Source organism: Bombus flavifrons, chromosome 4 (assembly GCF_040668555.2).
Source record: "Bombus flavifrons isolate JBK064 chromosome 4, iyBomFlav1_principal, whole genome shotgun sequence".
Classification (NCBI taxonomy): domain Eukaryota; kingdom Metazoa; phylum Arthropoda; class Insecta; order Hymenoptera; family Apidae; genus Bombus; species Bombus flavifrons.
Genome location: NC_138445.1, coordinates 6,822,859 through 6,840,479, shown reverse-complemented (window position 1 = coordinate 6,840,479; position 17,621 = coordinate 6,822,859). Strand labels below are relative to the sequence as shown.

General features: G+C 35.4%; 2 protein-coding genes across 2 annotated transcripts; both read left to right on the top strand.

Annotated features, from left to right (window-relative positions):
- Positions 1-776: 776 nt before the first annotated feature.
- Positions 777-2,659, top strand: LOC138179079 (glucose dehydrogenase [FAD, quinone]-like). Its single transcript, XM_069111518.1, has 4 exons — positions 777-885; positions 1,355-1,459; positions 1,689-1,726; positions 1,811-2,659. The coding sequence occupies exons 1-4, from the start codon at positions 777-779 to the stop codon at positions 2,492-2,494; spliced, it is 936 nt and encodes a 311-aa protein (XP_068967619.1). The 3' UTR covers positions 2,495-2,659.
- Positions 2,660-5,986: 3,327 nt separating this feature from the next.
- LOC138178920 (glucose dehydrogenase [FAD, quinone]-like) lies at positions 5,987-9,807 on the top strand. The gene is made up of 4 exons (XM_069111267.1): positions 5,987-6,050; positions 6,854-7,066; positions 7,494-7,664; positions 8,300-9,807. Exons 2-4 carry the CDS (start codon positions 6,883-6,885, stop codon positions 9,790-9,792), a joined length of 1,848 nt encoding a protein of 615 aa, XP_068967368.1. The 5' UTR covers positions 5,987-6,050; positions 6,854-6,882; the 3' UTR covers positions 9,793-9,807.
- The last annotated feature ends 7,814 nt before the right edge of the window (positions 9,808-17,621 follow it).

Sequence of the window (17,621 nt, the reverse complement as noted above, 5' to 3'; positions counted from 1 at the left end):
ACCACCGCTCAAACTTGGCTTGCAAGGAACAAAGCAATTTATGTTTAATACCATATGTGTTGTTTAACAATTTTGTAATTTTTTGGTTAGAAAACGATTTTCTTGTGACGAGAACTATATTTATAGCATTTTTGACGCATTGAAAATCAAGTAAAATGCAACAGTCGATATAGCGATCTATTCATCAAAGATTATTTTATGATACCTTTTATTAGTCTAGCACAATCTACAAACCGTTGCTTTTTCTATTTTACTTACACGATATCGAAAATAGTTGCTATTTCATCAATCAGTTAAGTTTCAGTTGCTCCATTTAAGCCTACTTCAAGACGATGGGGTATCGTCACATAGATTTAAATGAAATATTTTGCGAATATCGTGAAATATAGGGCTGTGCAACATCGCAGCGGTTGCAGGTATAGGAAAACGTTGTTCAGAATGTTAACCTTGACAACATGTTTCACTGGCAATTAAAATCGTTGTGATACACTCATTAAAAAAATAAATATTAGTTTCGCTAGATCCTATTCGAGAAAAGTAGCTTTATGAATGAAAGAACCAAAGCCCCTTACGGCCCGAAAGAACAAATGATGGTAATATGCATTCAGTAATAATTCTCTGCCACTTTGTCTTATATCGCGAATGAGATGTTTGGTAAGGTAGCAAACCTTAATGTTACAGATTGATAAAGGATATCGGAGGAGAATAAAATGGATGTCAAACGCATCATTCTCGAAGGGATGAAATCGCATTCGGTGCTATCGATACTCTTAGGCATGTTGCTGTATGTCATCTATTCGATTGTTCCATACTCTTCATCCAATATTCCTACCAAATCATTGCTGCCGACTTACGATTTCATAATCGTAGGCGGTGGTTCAGCAGGTATGTCTTATCACGATGCCGATACAAAGTTCCGTTAAAAATCTGATAAAAGTGTAACTAAAACAGCTGCAGCTGCGTATGTGCGTGCAAGGAAGAAGGATTTGTTACTTGTATGATCGCGTAACACCAAAAATGTTACGTACTTCCCATATATCGATTTTTTCCAAATATCATTTTCCGACTCTATCTATTTATCGTTGGCGTTAGTGATCATATACGCTATTTATATACATTAATGAAGAAATTTTAATATCTTATTCTATTCATATACATATACTATGGGATCATTGTGCAAACATATTGTGAATTTACCGCGAAGTATTATTTCTAATTTCGACAATTTTACTCCCAATCTCGATGTGTTGATGTAAAACTACAAATTCCTGATTTGAAAATATTTGTAACGTTTAAGAAAAAATTTTCTTAGGCATGTTTTATTAAAATACTCTGCGAATTTACACCATTACAGGAAGCGTTATGGCGAATCGCTTGTCCGAGATAGAAGATTGGAACGTACTCCTGCTGGAAGCAGGTGCCGATGGAAGTGCTATGTATGATGTTCCTACTCTTGCCAGCAATTGACAACAATCTGAAATCGATTGGAATTACACGACGGAACCGAATGAAAATTACTGTCTCGGTAAATAATATTGAATAATACCTAATTATAATAATGATAGGTACTTAATTACAATAATAATACCAGACACTCTAATCATTCACGTCCAACGCTCTATTTTCCCCATTGAAAAAAAAAAAGAATTTGAGAAAAGATAGATAAAATATTATCATGCTTGGAAGAGAATATAAAGTGCTACCTATGGCAATGCGAATAAATGAAGCGAGTAAATAAGTAAAGCATTCTAAAATCTGTGTGCATCATAATCTTGCAATTGTAATGAATACTAGCATCTATGAATACTAGGTCGAGGGAACATGTTTTATCAATACCAAATACGCGAATGCCTCCGATGACTTCCCAGACATACGACTGCATTTTGTACCATCGGGACAAAATAGCGAAATTTTTAGGGAAGATCGTGGGCTGAGCAGAGAATTCTACGACGCCGTATATGGAAAGCTTGACGGTAGGGGCTCGTGGAGCGCGTTTCCCGCGCTTTTAAGACCAAAGAGCAGAGGTGTTATCAAGCTTCGAAGTAACAATCCTTTCGATCATCCATTGATTTATCCGAATTATTTGAAGGAGCCAGAAGACATGGCGACATTGGTCGAAGGAGCTAAGTTTGTGTTTGAATTGAGTAAAACTGCTTCGTTTAAACGTTACGGGAGCGAAATGAATCCGACACCATTTCCTGGCTGCAAACATATTCCCATGTATAGCGATCCTTTCTGGGAGTGCATGGCCAGATTTGTTCCCGTGACTATATATCACCCCGTGGGTACTTGCAAAATGGGGCCTAAATCGGACGCGAAAGCCGTGGTAGATTCTCGGCTTCGAGTTTACGGAGTTGCTGGACTTCGAGTCATAGACGCTTCGATTATGCCAAACCAAGTGAGTGGTAATACCAATGCGCCAATTATTATGATTGGTGAGAAGGGTGCTGACAAGGTAAAGGAGGATTGGTTGAGGAAACAGGGTTCAGATTGATGGCAACTTTTGTAGATTCATTTTAAGCGACAGTCGAAGATGGTATACCGCTGGGGGTAGGCTTCCTCATGTTATTTAGCACTTAAGTCAGACAAACTTACCAAATGTCTAGCTGCACAAACTGTAAAGTACAAATTAAATAGTAAAAATAAACAATTTTAAGGGGCTGTTAGTAGTATTCGTAATATAAACGTGCAGTTTTGAATTGAAAATAAATCTTCATGGCCTATTACGAACAACAGAGCCCATATCACAATATCGCTGAGACTATCGCGTTCAGTTATTCCAGATAGTTTCTTTCTCTCCCACATATACTGACATGGACTACCTTACACCCGCGCTCGCTATATTTTGTGAGCGACTGTACTCGGTAAGATACCATAAATACTTTCTGCTACATGAGAGGACGTTAAAGCGGGGTCGCGCAGGCGATAAAACGCTTCTTTTTGTTTACCCTAATCGAGCGAACGGAGAGAGTATAACATTAGTAATGTAAAAAGGCAACTTCGTATAATTACGATCGAACTTCACTTATGTTAACTTCGTTTCATCCTACAATTATATTTCATCTGCCTCGTTCTCGATGTTACCAATGTGGATGTTCAGAAATGTAGCAACTTTAAATGAATATCCTTCATTTTGCTGTGATGATATTTCTTCCGAGATGCAATCAACGATCAGTTTGGTGAACAATCCCACAATCTGAGGCCAATTTTACTGCTATGCGTTCCTTGGAACTTGCAACCCGGTCTGACTGGAGTATTTTCTTAATAAAGTCTCTCTTTCTCCCTTTCGAATAACATTCAAAACCAACCTTTACCTATTTTGTTTCGACACAAGTCTAACCTTTAGACGTTCAGTCACACATTAATTGTCGTCTTTTATATCTGTAGATGTCCTCTGCCTTTGAATCCTTGGATAACATTAGCAGATTTCAGGATTCAACATTGGGCCCCTGTCTTACGTACAACATCCTTTACTATAACCAGGAAAAAAATTCCTACCCAGGCATTAGGCGCCTTGAGCGTCTACATGAACATAAGAAGAAAATCTTGTCTTCGTGGTGTACAGACGCTGTGGTAGCGTCCGTGTATTCCCTTGTCTTGGATGGACAGAGAAAGAAATATAAACTACTTATTCTATAAAATCTGGCAAAGGACTGTGAATTTCCTGCTCATTCTGCAGTTTCTATAATTATACATAAAACGACTTTCCTTACTAATGCAGCTAGTGTAGTCGCCTGTTTTACGGTATGAGCTCACGTGTATACGAATAAGAAATATATAACTAATTGGCTAACCTTGCTTCTTACATTTATGTTATGACCACGAAGTAAATACTTGGTTATCACAGAAGGCAAACATGAACTATTGTTCTTAAATTATGGTTTCAGTTACACGTGTATTTGATATCTGGTACTATTTTGGCACCTCGAAATACTCGATAAGTCTTTGATAAGATTAACAAAAGTTGGAAATGGTCAGAGCCTGAAAAATTAGCCATATCTGAGCTCTTTATTACCAAACTTCTATGTGTAACACAAGCGTTATTAATTTATATTCGTTATGATATTGTTTTAATGCCGAAAGATTCCCTACTACCTAATACTAAGGAGAGGAAATGGATAAAATTTTATATTTGCACACTTGAAACTAAACACATTGATTTGTAAAGTTTCAGAATCAGATTTCCAGATGTAAGCAATATTAGTATTTACGTCGGTTGCCGTTCGCTGTATGCGCACAAGGGCCTAGCTGATGGATTAGGGTTATGATGCTAACGAAACCTCGGGGTATGAAAACGATTCAATGGAGATTGTTCACAAGGTACCGGATATTTAAATCGTCTAACTGCCGATGTGAGTTATATTTATTAACCTTATTAGTAACATTCCACCAGCTTGTCCCACTCAATCGTCAAAGCAGGTGTTGGTTTTCGAAAAAGAATATTTTGATCGAGTACTGAGCTGGAGACTGGAGCGAGCAGAGTGACGGCCACATTTCCGTCAACATACAGAAAGGAATGTGATGAGTCTTGCCAGAAATTGTCTTGCGATATATTGTCTCGTAGAGTATTGTCTTGTGACGAGCATTGATGGCGAAGCTGGAGAAACGTTACGTCCTCTCGGATATCAATGACTATTGAATTTGTTGCCGGGAGCACGATCGTGAACAACTTTTTTCTGTATATGTAAGCTTCAGGCGATCATAGTTTCTGAATTATTTTTTAAAAGCTGTCAATACCACTGCAGTAAACTTTGTCTATAATTATGCCTCCGTATCAGCGTATGCGATAGCATTAGTTACCGTATCCCTGGTAGCGGACGGGTATGGTGAGTCATCGAAACCAAGCTCTTATCTTCTGTTTATAGCACATTCCAATGTGAACCAGATTTGGGTAATCTATAGTAAAATCTGCACACAACTACATGTGCGATACTGTTACAAATGTCTGTTATAATTCAATTTATGTAAGGAAGGTCACACATCACCGATTTCGACGATCCTGAAATGTGTTGTTATGTTCGAGATATTCACAAACAATATCAATTACATGAGGTTTTCATTACCTCTCAATTGAGCATGCAAATGGCCACATTTTTGTATGGACCAACCTAACTTTAACTCAATGATATTATTCATTATTTTTTCGCATAATTACATCAATGATGAATAGTATCATTCATCAAGACAAATCCATGGGTTACTGGTTGGGTTATATTCATATCTTGTCTTTGTGAAATGGCTGGTAACACTAGAATAGCAATTATAAATTCCTACTTCATGCGATTTTATCAGTATATTCTCAATTCAATTACTACGATTTATTATTGTTCATATTTACGAAACACACTTTGGTATTCAACTTTTGGTATTTGTCATTAGGTTACGTGTGCAAATAGAAAGATAAGATATAGTGCAATGTTTCGTATATCAATAGGTTCATTGAAACTTATTTCAGGTTGTCCATGCCGGCCACATACTACGCTAGACCAGTCCACACCTAATTCATATTCATTTTTATCTTTGTGTTATCAAAAATCGCTATCTCTCTCCTGAATGTCATATGCAGAATGACATATGCTGAACTATGTCCAAACACACTCATCTATTCCATATTCAGGTGCAATGGTAAAATAGATTGGTCACAAATCGAACTCGCAGGTTTACTACTTTCATTCCTGTTTGTATTGTTGAAAGTATATTTTAAAAATTGATATTGTTTGGAATATGGTGAGCTATTCCCACCACCCTACAACTTTACATCAGTTTCAATAATGTGAATGAATAGACGCAGTTTGCTAAGTGATCTTTTGAAAAGTGGTTTGTCGCTACAACGAAATAATCGTATGTCCAAAGATATATGTTTACAAAGTTGTTTTAAGTATTCAAACCTTGGAAAAGTTTCTCATGCTTCTACTACATAATTATGTCGTTTTTCATGTCGTGCAATAATTGCTCAGAATTCAGTACATAAGCGATTGCTCGCCGGAAGCATTCGTCGTCTTGGGTCACGTCGCATCGGAAGTCTGTTTTAGGTTTCGTGTTTAATTTACGTATGTATTTCATAAATTTCTGTATTTTCGCTAATATTTTGTCATCTCATTACTTCTGATCTACTTTTTAAGAAATAATATCTACATCTATGCTGTAAGTTTATTGCCGTCTTATTCTTTTATCGACCATGTATGTCAGTGACACCACAATTTCAAATAACTTCCGATTCTCTTATCATCTGCACACACAAAAAAAAAATGTGATTATTCAGAGATGGGTAAACCTCAAAAAATTTCTCTCATAATTATAACCACAGCATGGAAAATCAAGTAAAGTGCAACAGTCGATGTAGCGATCTATCCATCAAAGATTATTTCATGATATCCTTTATTAGTCTAGCACAATCTACAAACAGCCGCTTTTTCTACTTTACTTGCACGACATCGAAAATAGTTGCCTCTGTCATCAGTGATTTAAGTATAAGTTGCTCCATTTAAGCCTACCTCAAGATGATGATGTATCATCATATAAATTTAAATGAAGTATTTTGCGAATGTCGTGAAATGTAAGGCTGTGCAGCATCGCAGCGGTTGCAGGTATATGAAAAAGGTTCTTCAGAATGTTAACCTCATCAACATGTTTCACTGGCAATTAAAATCGTTGCGATACACTCATTAAAAAGATATATATTAGTTACGCTAGGTTCTATTCGAGAAAAGTAGGTTTAAGAATAAAAGCACCAAAGACCCTTAGGGCCCGAAAGAAAAAATGATAGCAATATGCATTTAGTAATAATTCTCTGCTACTTCGCCTTATATTGCTAATAAGATGTGTGTTAAGGTATCGAACATTGATGTTACAGATTGATAAAGGAATTCGGAGGAGTATAAAATGGATGTCAATCGCATCATTTTCGGGGGGATGAGATCACAACCGATCACATCAACGTTATCGATGCTCATAAGCGTGTTGCTATACGTGATATATTCGAATGTTCCTTACTCTTCGACGAATGTTCCTTCCAAATCGCTATTGCCAGCTTACGATTTCATAGTCGTGGGCGGTGGTTCTGCAGGTATGGCTTTTCATATTATCCACGCGAAGTTCCTAAATCTAATAAAAGTGTGTCAAAGATAAGTGCACTAACACGAGGGATTGACGCAAAAATTTAACAATTCAGAAATCGCGATTCTTTGTCAAATTTCCTTTCACAACTCTGCTAATCCACTAGATGTATCAGCAATGTTGTACGTTATTTCTACATACTAACTCCGAAATTTTGACATCTAATTTCCTTCGTCTAAATATATTTTCTGTTTACTTTGTAAACGTACTTTTGCGTTATGGCGAATTTCGATTCGTAATTTCGACAAATTATCTCTCTCGATGTTTTGAAATTAGGCTACGCACTTTCGATTCACAGATATTCGTCACGTTAAACTGGATTAAGGTTTCTTAGATATATTTCATTTAAAATGCTTTGCAACTTTACACGATGACAGGTGCCGTGGTGGCAAGTCGCTTGTCCGAAATGGAAGAATGGAACGTACTCCTCCTCGAAGCAGGTGGTGATGGAAGTGCTATCTATGATATTCCTTCTCTTGCCAACAATCTGCAACTCACCAAAATCGATTGGGAATACACGACGGAACCCAATGAAAATTATTGTCGAGGTAAAAAGTGTCGAATTATACTGACTTATAAATAAAAACAATAAATAGTTGATTACAGAAACAATACTGCATCCCCTAATCATCCATGTCTAACGCTCTATTTTTACGGTCGAAAGAGGGGGAAGAAGATAAAATTATATCACGCTTGGAAGGGATTATAAAATGCAATTTATGGCAGTAAGAACAAACGAAGCGTGTAAATAAGCAAATCTTTCTAAAACATTCGCAAATCATCACAATACAGTTCTAACGTATATTGTCGCTGAACTTTCCAAACGCGATAAAATGACAGATCTAAAATTTTTTATTTTGCAATTGCTAAAAAGATATAGGTATTATAGCCATAATTAATATTGCTTTGTATTAAAATATATAAATGTGTTTGTATAAAAATATAAAACATACAAATGTGCGGACTTGTTAATTTCAAGTAATACCACTTGAATTTTATTGATTTGTATATAGTACCAACAGGTAGATTTAGGCATACCTAATGTCAAATCTAAATCGAAGAATGAATCTATCGCCGAACCCAAAGATGTATAAACATGAATTAATAACCAAACAACGACAATATTCGTTAATGAATTATTCGCAACTGTTTCGACGTACTTTAACGTAAATTATACCCACAGCGATGGAGAATGGTCGTTGCCGCTGGCCACGTGGCAAGTTGCTTGGAGGTAGCAGCGGAATAAACTCCATGCTTTACGTCCGTGGTGCCAAAAAAGATTACGACATCTGGGAACAGCAAGGCAATCCAGGATGGTCGTATCAGGATGTGCTGCCTTATTTCCTAAAATCTGAAGACAATCGAAATCACAGCTACGCCAAAACACCGTATCATTCGACCGGCGGGTACTTAACCGTCGAAGAACCACGATGGCACAGTCCTTTGGCCGCTGCGTTCATTCAAGCCGGCAAAGAAATGGGTTACGAGAGCAGGGATATTAACGGAGAACGGCACACTGGCTTTATGATTCCTCAAGGCACCATCAAAGATGGCAGCCGCTGCTCCACGGCGAAAGCCTTCTTGCGGCCAGCCAGGATGCGGAAAAATTTACACGTCGCCATGGAAGCATATGTTACAAAAATTTTAATAGATCCGTCAACGAAAAGGGCTTACGGCGTAGAGTTCGTTAGAGACGGGGAGATATTGCGCGTACGTGCCAACAAGGAATTGATCATTTCTGGAGGAGCTATCAATAGCCCCCAGTTGTTGATGCTGTCAGGTATAGGACCTAGAGAACACTTATCAGATCTCGGTATAGCAGTGATACAAGATTTAAGTGTAGGCCATAATCTTCAAGATCATATAAGCGTGGGAGGCCTTATGTTCCTGGTGAATGAAGAAATTTCAACCATAGAAACGAAGATAACTAATATTAGCTATACCCTAGAATACGCCATATACGGAGACGGTCCTTTGACTACCTTAGCAGTGGTCGAGGGAACATGCTTTATCAATACCAAATACGCGAATGCCTCCGATGACTTCCCAGACATACAACTGCATTTTGTACCATCGGGACAAAATAGCGAACTTTTTAGAGAAGATCGTGGACTGACCAAAGAATTCTACGACGCCGTATATGGAAAGCTTGGCGGTAGGGGCTCGTGGAGCGCGTTTCCCGTGCTTTTAAGACCAAAAAGCAGAGGTGTTGTCAAGCTTCGAAGCAACAATCCGTTCGATCATCCATTGATTTATCCGAATTATTTCAAGGAGCCAGAAGACATGGCGACATTGGTTGAAGGAGCTAAGTTTGTGTACGAATTGAGTAAAACTGATTCGTTTAAACGATACGGAAGCAAAATGAATCCGACACCATTTCCTGGCTGCAAGCATATTCCCATGAGTAACGATTCTTTCTGGGAGTGCATGGCCAGATTTCTTCCCGTGACTATATATCATCCCGTGGGTACTTGCAAAATGGGGCCCAAGTCGGACGCGAACGCCGTCGTAGATTCTCGGCTTCGGGTTTACGGAGTTGCTGGACTTCGAGTCATAGATAGTTCGATTATGCCAAATTTAATCAGTGGCAATACCAATGCTCCAACTATTATGATTGGTGAGAAGGGTGCCGACATGGTTAAAGAGGAATGGTTGAATGAACGGGGTGTGGATTGATTGTTACTTTTGTTAATTTATTTTAAGCGACTGCTAGTAGTATATCATTACGTAATAAAGACGTGCGGTTTTGCACTGAAAATAAATTTTCATTATTTGTCACGTATGGAGGAGCGCGATTCAAGATACAGTCTTGTTGTATAAAATTGGAGGATCAAACGAAGTTAACATTAGTGAAGTTCGATTGTAATTATATGAAGAAACCTCCTTCGAATATACAGGGTGGTTGGTAACTGGTGGTATAAGCGGAAAGGGGGCGATTCTACGCGAAAAAAGAAGTCGAAAATATAGAATAAAAATTTTTGTTTGAGGCTTTGTTTTCGAGAAAATCGACTTTAAATTTTCGCTCGGTACGCGTGCACTTTATCATGTCTCATCATAACGGATCTCACTGCAGATCGTTGTCTCGATGGAAAAATTAAAAAAAAAAATTAAAAAAAAAGAATTTTTATTCTATATTTTCGACTTCTTTTTTCGCGTAGAATCATCCCCTTTCCGCTTGTACCACCAGTTACCAACCACCCTGTATAACCTAATACTCCATCTGTCCTCTAGATATCATGAAGTTTAAAGTAATACGATCTCATGTATTTTGTTATGATAACAAAAAAGTTTCGTACATGTATAACAATATAAACTAAGTGTTATGCAATAAAATGATAGCGTTATTTGCCTTTGATATTGTAATGTATCATGCAAACATTGACTTTGATATAGTCGCACGTCCAAGAAGAAGTGTAGTAGACTGTTATAGTCTGTTCAACGAGACGAGGCAGTAAACATGAGCAAAACGTGATTGATACAGTTGCAACTATTGGCTGCCGACTAGTGACACTCGAGAAATTAACATTTTGAATAATTTTTTTATACATGTAATTGTTGGCCTGAAACTATTGTTCCTAATGAAGGAAGCTATTGTTGCGAATATTCTCAAAAACTATTGATATCACTACAGTAAATTGTGTCTATTATCGGCAAACTTACAATAAATTATACTTTTTTCAACATTTTTTATGTAGAAGCCAAAGGAAACGTAGACTTCAACATCTTTGTTACTTTTGCAAATACAAACAAATATATGAGGAGAAGTTTGTAAAAAATACTTAAAAATGGTATACTTTCATCGTCGCATCATTGTGGCTAGTAGAAAATGGATTTAAAACAGATAGATTGACGTTGATCTTGAAATGAGCTTGAGGAGAAAAATTAGTAATTTGTAGCGAAGTAAGAAGTTGAACGTCTTCATATTTCTGTCCCAAATTTGTATTATTTTGCAAGAAATGTTCTATATGATCTATCATTACTTTGAAACATTCCAAATGATCCGAATAAGTATCACGAACTACGCAAGTGTTACAGAACCCATAAAAATAAAGAACTGCACTTTACTTACGTATTGTCGAACAGAATCGTACCGTGAATTGTAAGTAAAACACACGTTGCTATGTCTTGTTCACATTGTTCCCATGTGATGTTATTGTTATTGCTAGTGCAACGAAGTAGCTGTAATTCGGTGTAGCTACATACGGTGTAGCCAATGTGAAAAAAGCCTGCTCTGCACTTATCACATTTTTGATTCTTCATTACACATGGCACTGATTATAATATACAGGGCGTCCCGCAGCATCGGAAAATGGTTTCAGCGGTGAATTTTGCGCATGAAAACAATAAACAGTGCTCATATGAACGTACAACCTATTTGACCTGATTTTCAAGTTTTAGCGAGTTCCATGTTGAAGTAACTTTATCGGAAGATGGAAGTAGTTGAACTAATTTCATAGAATGGCGAATAGAATTCGGTATTCTTATAAACAATATCTGGACAAATGGAGAGAGCAAGAAGAACAACAATAAAACGTCTACAATCTCGTGTTCAAACGCAAGGAGTTTATTATGAACACTTCTTAAGAAGGCATGTAGATAGAGTTTGTTAACTTATTGTAAATTTTTATTTAAAAATTTAATTTACTGTAACTCGAGAACGAAGAAAAATAGGGAACATGTTTGCCAGAAAGTTTTTTATCGTTTTCATGTGCAGAATCCACAGCCGCACTGGTTCCCTGATGCTACGTGATACTCTGTACAAATAAGGAATACAATTGTATAATCATTATACAGATTGATTAGACGGTATAATGAACAGCTTGAAAATGTGAAAAATATTACATTCATTATAAGCTTTCCTAATTTAAGTAGAAAGATTAGAAATATATTGTAGAGATACATAAAACCCTATTTGACCTACATACATACGTGTAAAATAAAAATGTATACTAAACAATAAAGGATATATTTTCATGTACAAACATTTACAGTATACCATACCCAAACGTAGTTCGAACTTCGGCTGACATAGATAAAAATGATTCACACTCAGTATCGGATCCAAGAGCCCAGTTTGCTCTGTATTTTATTCTTATTTTAATAGTCCTTCGATCAGTGTCGCCATATCTTCCGGTTCATCGAAATAGTTTGGATAAATCAATGGATAATCGAAAGAATTGTTATTCCGAAGCTTGATAACACCTCTGCTCTTAGGTCTTAAAAGGATAGGGAACACGGATCATAGAATTCTCTGGTCAACGCAAAAATCTTTCTACTGGCGTCGGAGATGACATCCGATGAGGTAAAATGTAGTTGTATGTCTGGGCAGTCGTCGAAGGCATTCGCGTATTTGGTATCGATAAAAGCTGCTCCTGCAATAAATGCAAAGGTGGTCAAAGGACCGTCTCCGGATATGGCGTATTCTAGGTTATAGCTAATGTTATGCAGCCTGTTCTGTACGATTGCAACTTCTTCATTGACCAATAACGTAAGGCTCTCCGCACTTATAGGTTCTTCAAGATTATGGTCTACTCTTAAATCCTGAATTGTTGGTGACTAAAAAATGGATTCGGATTCATTTTGCTGATTCTTATTGCTAAATACTGAAAATGAAACAGTTTTATTCATCTCGAATACAAACATTTTATCATTATTAACAAAAAATATTATAATAGAAAATTTCACGGTATCCATCTACTTTATAATTTATAGTTTACCTTATAATTGAACTAAACAAAATTAGACGTAAGTAGCATTACATTTTGTGCGAGAAATTAACAGAAAAATATCAATTTTTATTATAATTTTTGAATAGATAGGCATTTTGAAATACAGTTTATGTAGTTCAATTTACCACTAAAAAAACAAGCAATTTTTTGCATACAATGTTTTTTTCTGCTACACAGAGTTATATTGAGAAAATATTGAGAAAAATGCATTTTTCATCTCCAACTTCAGGGGCTGTTTCATCCTCTAAACGTATAAATGATTGCCGATAATAAAAATACAGGTCAGATATTTTTTCGAGAACTATATTCCGTATAAATTTCATCAAAATCGTTTTGGAAATCTCCTTTGCTAGTGTTATTTATGCAAAAAGGCCTGTTAGGTCAGATCAAATTGATCCCTATAGCTTTATTAAGTAAACTAATATGATGTTCTATAAAATTACACTTAAAGTACTTGTTAAAGGCTAAGGCTAAGGAAGCGATACGATTGATGCAATAAATAATGTATATTTTCATATTTAAAAAAAATGGTGCCATTCATTTATTTTCCGTAACATTTTTTTTTTAATATCAGCCGAAAAGAAGATATAGCTTGCTACAATTACGTGAATTACCCTATGTACCAAGATAATACGATACCGGATAACGAAGAGAAAAGAATTATAAGACATACCAAAAGGGATCCTCTTTATCTTACTCAAATACATCGACCTACTTATTTCGATCGTTTGAAAGATTAGATAAATCGAAGATAAATTTGTAACATTTCTATAAAACAAAGCATCAGAGTATCTTTATTTTATTTATTTTCTTATTTTCTTCTGTTATTTTTTAAATTAATCTTAAATTATCAATTTGTTTTAGCATTAGTTTCCTTATTTTTAAGGAATCGAAGAAGTTATTGACGAATGAAAACAAGTATTAAGCTCCTATCATCCAGCTCGATTCATCAACTTGAAGACTGTGAGAAAAAGACTAAGCTTCGTCATCTTCAGTTGTCTCGGTGTACCAACCGATCTAGCAACCTTTAACTTTTATCACTGGTATAAAGCCTTTCCTTCCTGTTCGTGGTTTCCTTTCTTTCTTGTTTCTGTATTTCTCTAGATCTCCGTTCTCGTTTTATTTTTATTTTATCTTTAAACGTCACCATTAATACTACGGCCTTATCTCGTTCTTTCCCATTGTTTTTCCTCTTATCCCAATACTGTCATTCGGATATTTTTGTTTCATTCCATTTCATTTTCCTGCTACTTAATTTTCCTTTTATTTATTTTTTTATGTTTCCCTTATTTATTTTTTTTATAATTCCCTTATCTCGATTTTGTTCTAACACGTTTTTCGTAAATCGTTCTCCGCTTATTATTTCAACATCTTCGTTGAAATTCATCTCAAGTGATTCCAAAAGGGAATCTCGTAATAAATCACTACGCATTTTGTTTCCCTTGTCTTGATTAGTTTCGTTGCAATTTAAGAAGAAAACGAGATCCTCGAGCCACATAATATACAGAAACGTAACAAATTCGCGGTTGATCCAACGTTGTTAACGCGATCGGCGTTATCTTGTTTCTATCAATTACTCCTCCTGCAATTAGTCACGTCGTCTTCAAAGAGCCAAATATTTTTGCTGCGTGTTTTAAGAAAATGTTACAAAATGACAAATCATAAGAAATATTCTTAACACATTCGCAGCCGGCAACTTGGTTCTACGTCATTTCAAAACCTGCGGCTAGTTGCTGTTAACACGGTTCTACCATATCTTGTTTCATATTCACAATGAGTTACGCGCACCTTGCAATGACTAGTACTTTACTATTTGTTGTTACATGCTTCTCTAAATTATTAATGCTATAATATCGCAGTCATAAGCCGCATAAGGTGCATTACATGGCAGTTTGGAAACTGTTGGATGGCCTGGCAAACAGATCTCTACAAAGTTATTTTATATCACACCATGATATGACACAGCAAAATTTTGCATATTCGCTGGCAATCTAACAGCGAAATTCTGCGACGCTTCGGCTATGGACTCTTGGAAATTGTAAACGGCGAACAGCTAAGGTTCCCGTGTCAGACTCATCGGCTGCTAATGTGGTAAAATGTCCCTTTTTCCTTTTTACAACTAAAAGAATTATGTTTGAAATAGATAAAGAGAACTACGGAAATATATAAAACTATTATAAATATTTCTTTCTATCTCTTTTATTTCAAATATTTATTCAATAATAATATCGTTATCTTGATGGAGTCTGGTAGATTTTTTCTGTATTTTAAGCTTTCAGTTTGCATTTACATTCCCGTTCGCCATTTTATTTTTCCTTGCATCAACGTAAATTCATGTCTGCATGTAGCAGTTTCGACATAAATCGATGCCGGCGGATTTTCTGATGGCGTCATTCTCTGATCGCATCGTAAGTGGAATTTATTACACTAGTTGTAAGATATATAAATACCTATCCATCCTGATGAATTAATGGATCCTTTATCATTAGTCCGAAGAAACGTTTAAAACAATATCCAGCGTGTTACGTTAAATTGTAGTTCCTAGAACGATATATTACATCATATACATATACACATATACATACATATACATATATACATTTCGTTTTATAAGGAAATAATACACGCACAATGTTTTCTGCTTTATATTAGTTTATTGAATTATTCACGAATATAATAATAGAAATAGAACGAAACGAATCACACCTAATTCAATAAAATAATATAAAACAGATTGTTGATAAACAATTGTTGTTCATCTATTATCACTTTATGAAACGAAAGAAACTTTTCGGACAATTATATATATATATGTACCTATGTTCGAAACGTTGAAACGTTTTATCGACCCTAAAAATTAAAGAAGGCTATGTAAATTTTTATATAACGTGTATATGTATACCTGTGCGAAGTATATAAACAGAAAACTACTATGATTACCGTTTCAAGAATCTTGGGGTTACGATAAATCTATATGAAAATTCTCAAGCGCATATTTCTTTTAAGCTCAAAGTCACCTGCTCTTATATGTATAACCTGTATTCTTGCTTTCCATATTTTCCACACCGCAAAAGCTGCTTGTTTCTCCTCTGATCATATCAACGCTTGTTTGCATAAAGCAACGTTGTTTACTGTTTTTATTTAAACACCCGAGATTCAGCATGTTTTCGACAGAAGTCCATAATGTTTGTTTCAGCTTTCAGAATACATAAATTTCAGTATGCGTATAATCCAACTGATTAAACATGCACACGAATTTCATATTTCTCCCACGTTACTCAATTTTTGATGTCCATTACGCAACACCATCTATCATTACGCACTCTCTAATGCCTGATTCTGGTCTTCAGTTTCAGCGAAACAGATAACTATTAGCAGTGTTTTTCAACAGCTAACTATCAATTAATTATTTCAGGCTTAAAAAAGTCTATATTCTACAGTAGCTGTTCTAAAATTTCGTCGTTTCAGTTCTAGAATATATGAATTTTTTGAATCCAATTACCACAATCGTTCGGTTTGAAACATTATCTTTTCTGCATATTTTCTCATAAGATGTTCATCTTATTGTTAATAGCTTATTCTATAACAAAAAATCACCAGCTTTGTTGAATTTCACCAATGCATTGAATCGTTTTAACGTTTACACGATCTTTTCTAAATCCTAGATTTATAGTCCTTTCAACTTCTGTGGTAGTTCTCCCAAGTTGTCTTAAAACTCCTAAATACTTTTATTGTTGATGACGGTTAATGACGGAGATCATAATATTTCTATTTTCCTTAGTGTTTAATTACTCTGTATTATGTTAGTCGGTAATTAATAGTTGCCACTTGCAATAAACTATCTAATTTTCTTTTAGTGACAAATGATGACAAAACAAAAATTTATGAGTGGTACTGTTTTACCAGTTTCAAATTTAGGAGACACAATATTTTATACGCACTATCATTCTATTAAATATCATTATCTCGTTGTTCTGTTCATAAAACATAATTAATTCTTTTCATAAAGATGTTTCATAAACATGTTTTTATCGTAATTCCATTCCCCTTTTCACATTTGAAATAATCTTCTTTACTGTATTTGTATTTATACACATTGACGATTTCTATTAATTTAGTAATTTCTTTATAGAATTCAAACTACCCACCAGCCGACATTTTTACTTTTGTTTTGTTTTACCGATAGTCATTTGCTGAATAGAATAGATCACGAGAGAAGAACAGTAATTTAGGACTTAGAAAATCGGTTCTCGATTTTCCAGGTAAAATTTGTAGTATATTTGTTATTAACTGTTATTGTATTTAGTTTAATTATTTCCAAAGTAAACTCGATTTTCCAGAATCGACCGTCTGATTTACCCTAAGGATTTATGTATATAGATATACAGGATGGTTGGTAACTGGCGGTGCAAGCGCAAAGGGGGTGATTCTACGCGAAAAAAGAAGTCGAAAGTATAGAATAAAAATTTTTTTTAATTTTTTTTTTTAATTTTTCCATCGAGACAACGATCTACTGTGAGATCCGTTATAACGAGACATGATAAAGTGCACGCGTACCGAGCGAAAATTTAAAGTCGATTTTCTCGAAAACAAAGCCTCAAACGAAAAATTTTTATTCTATATTTTCGACTTCTTTTTTCGCATAGAATCACCCCCTTTCCGCTTGTACCACCAGTTACCAACCATCCTGTATATGTAATAACTTAAAGCACTTAAAATTAAAAATTGAGAAAAATGGAAAAGGTACGTATATAATCATATAAAAGGTGAATTATA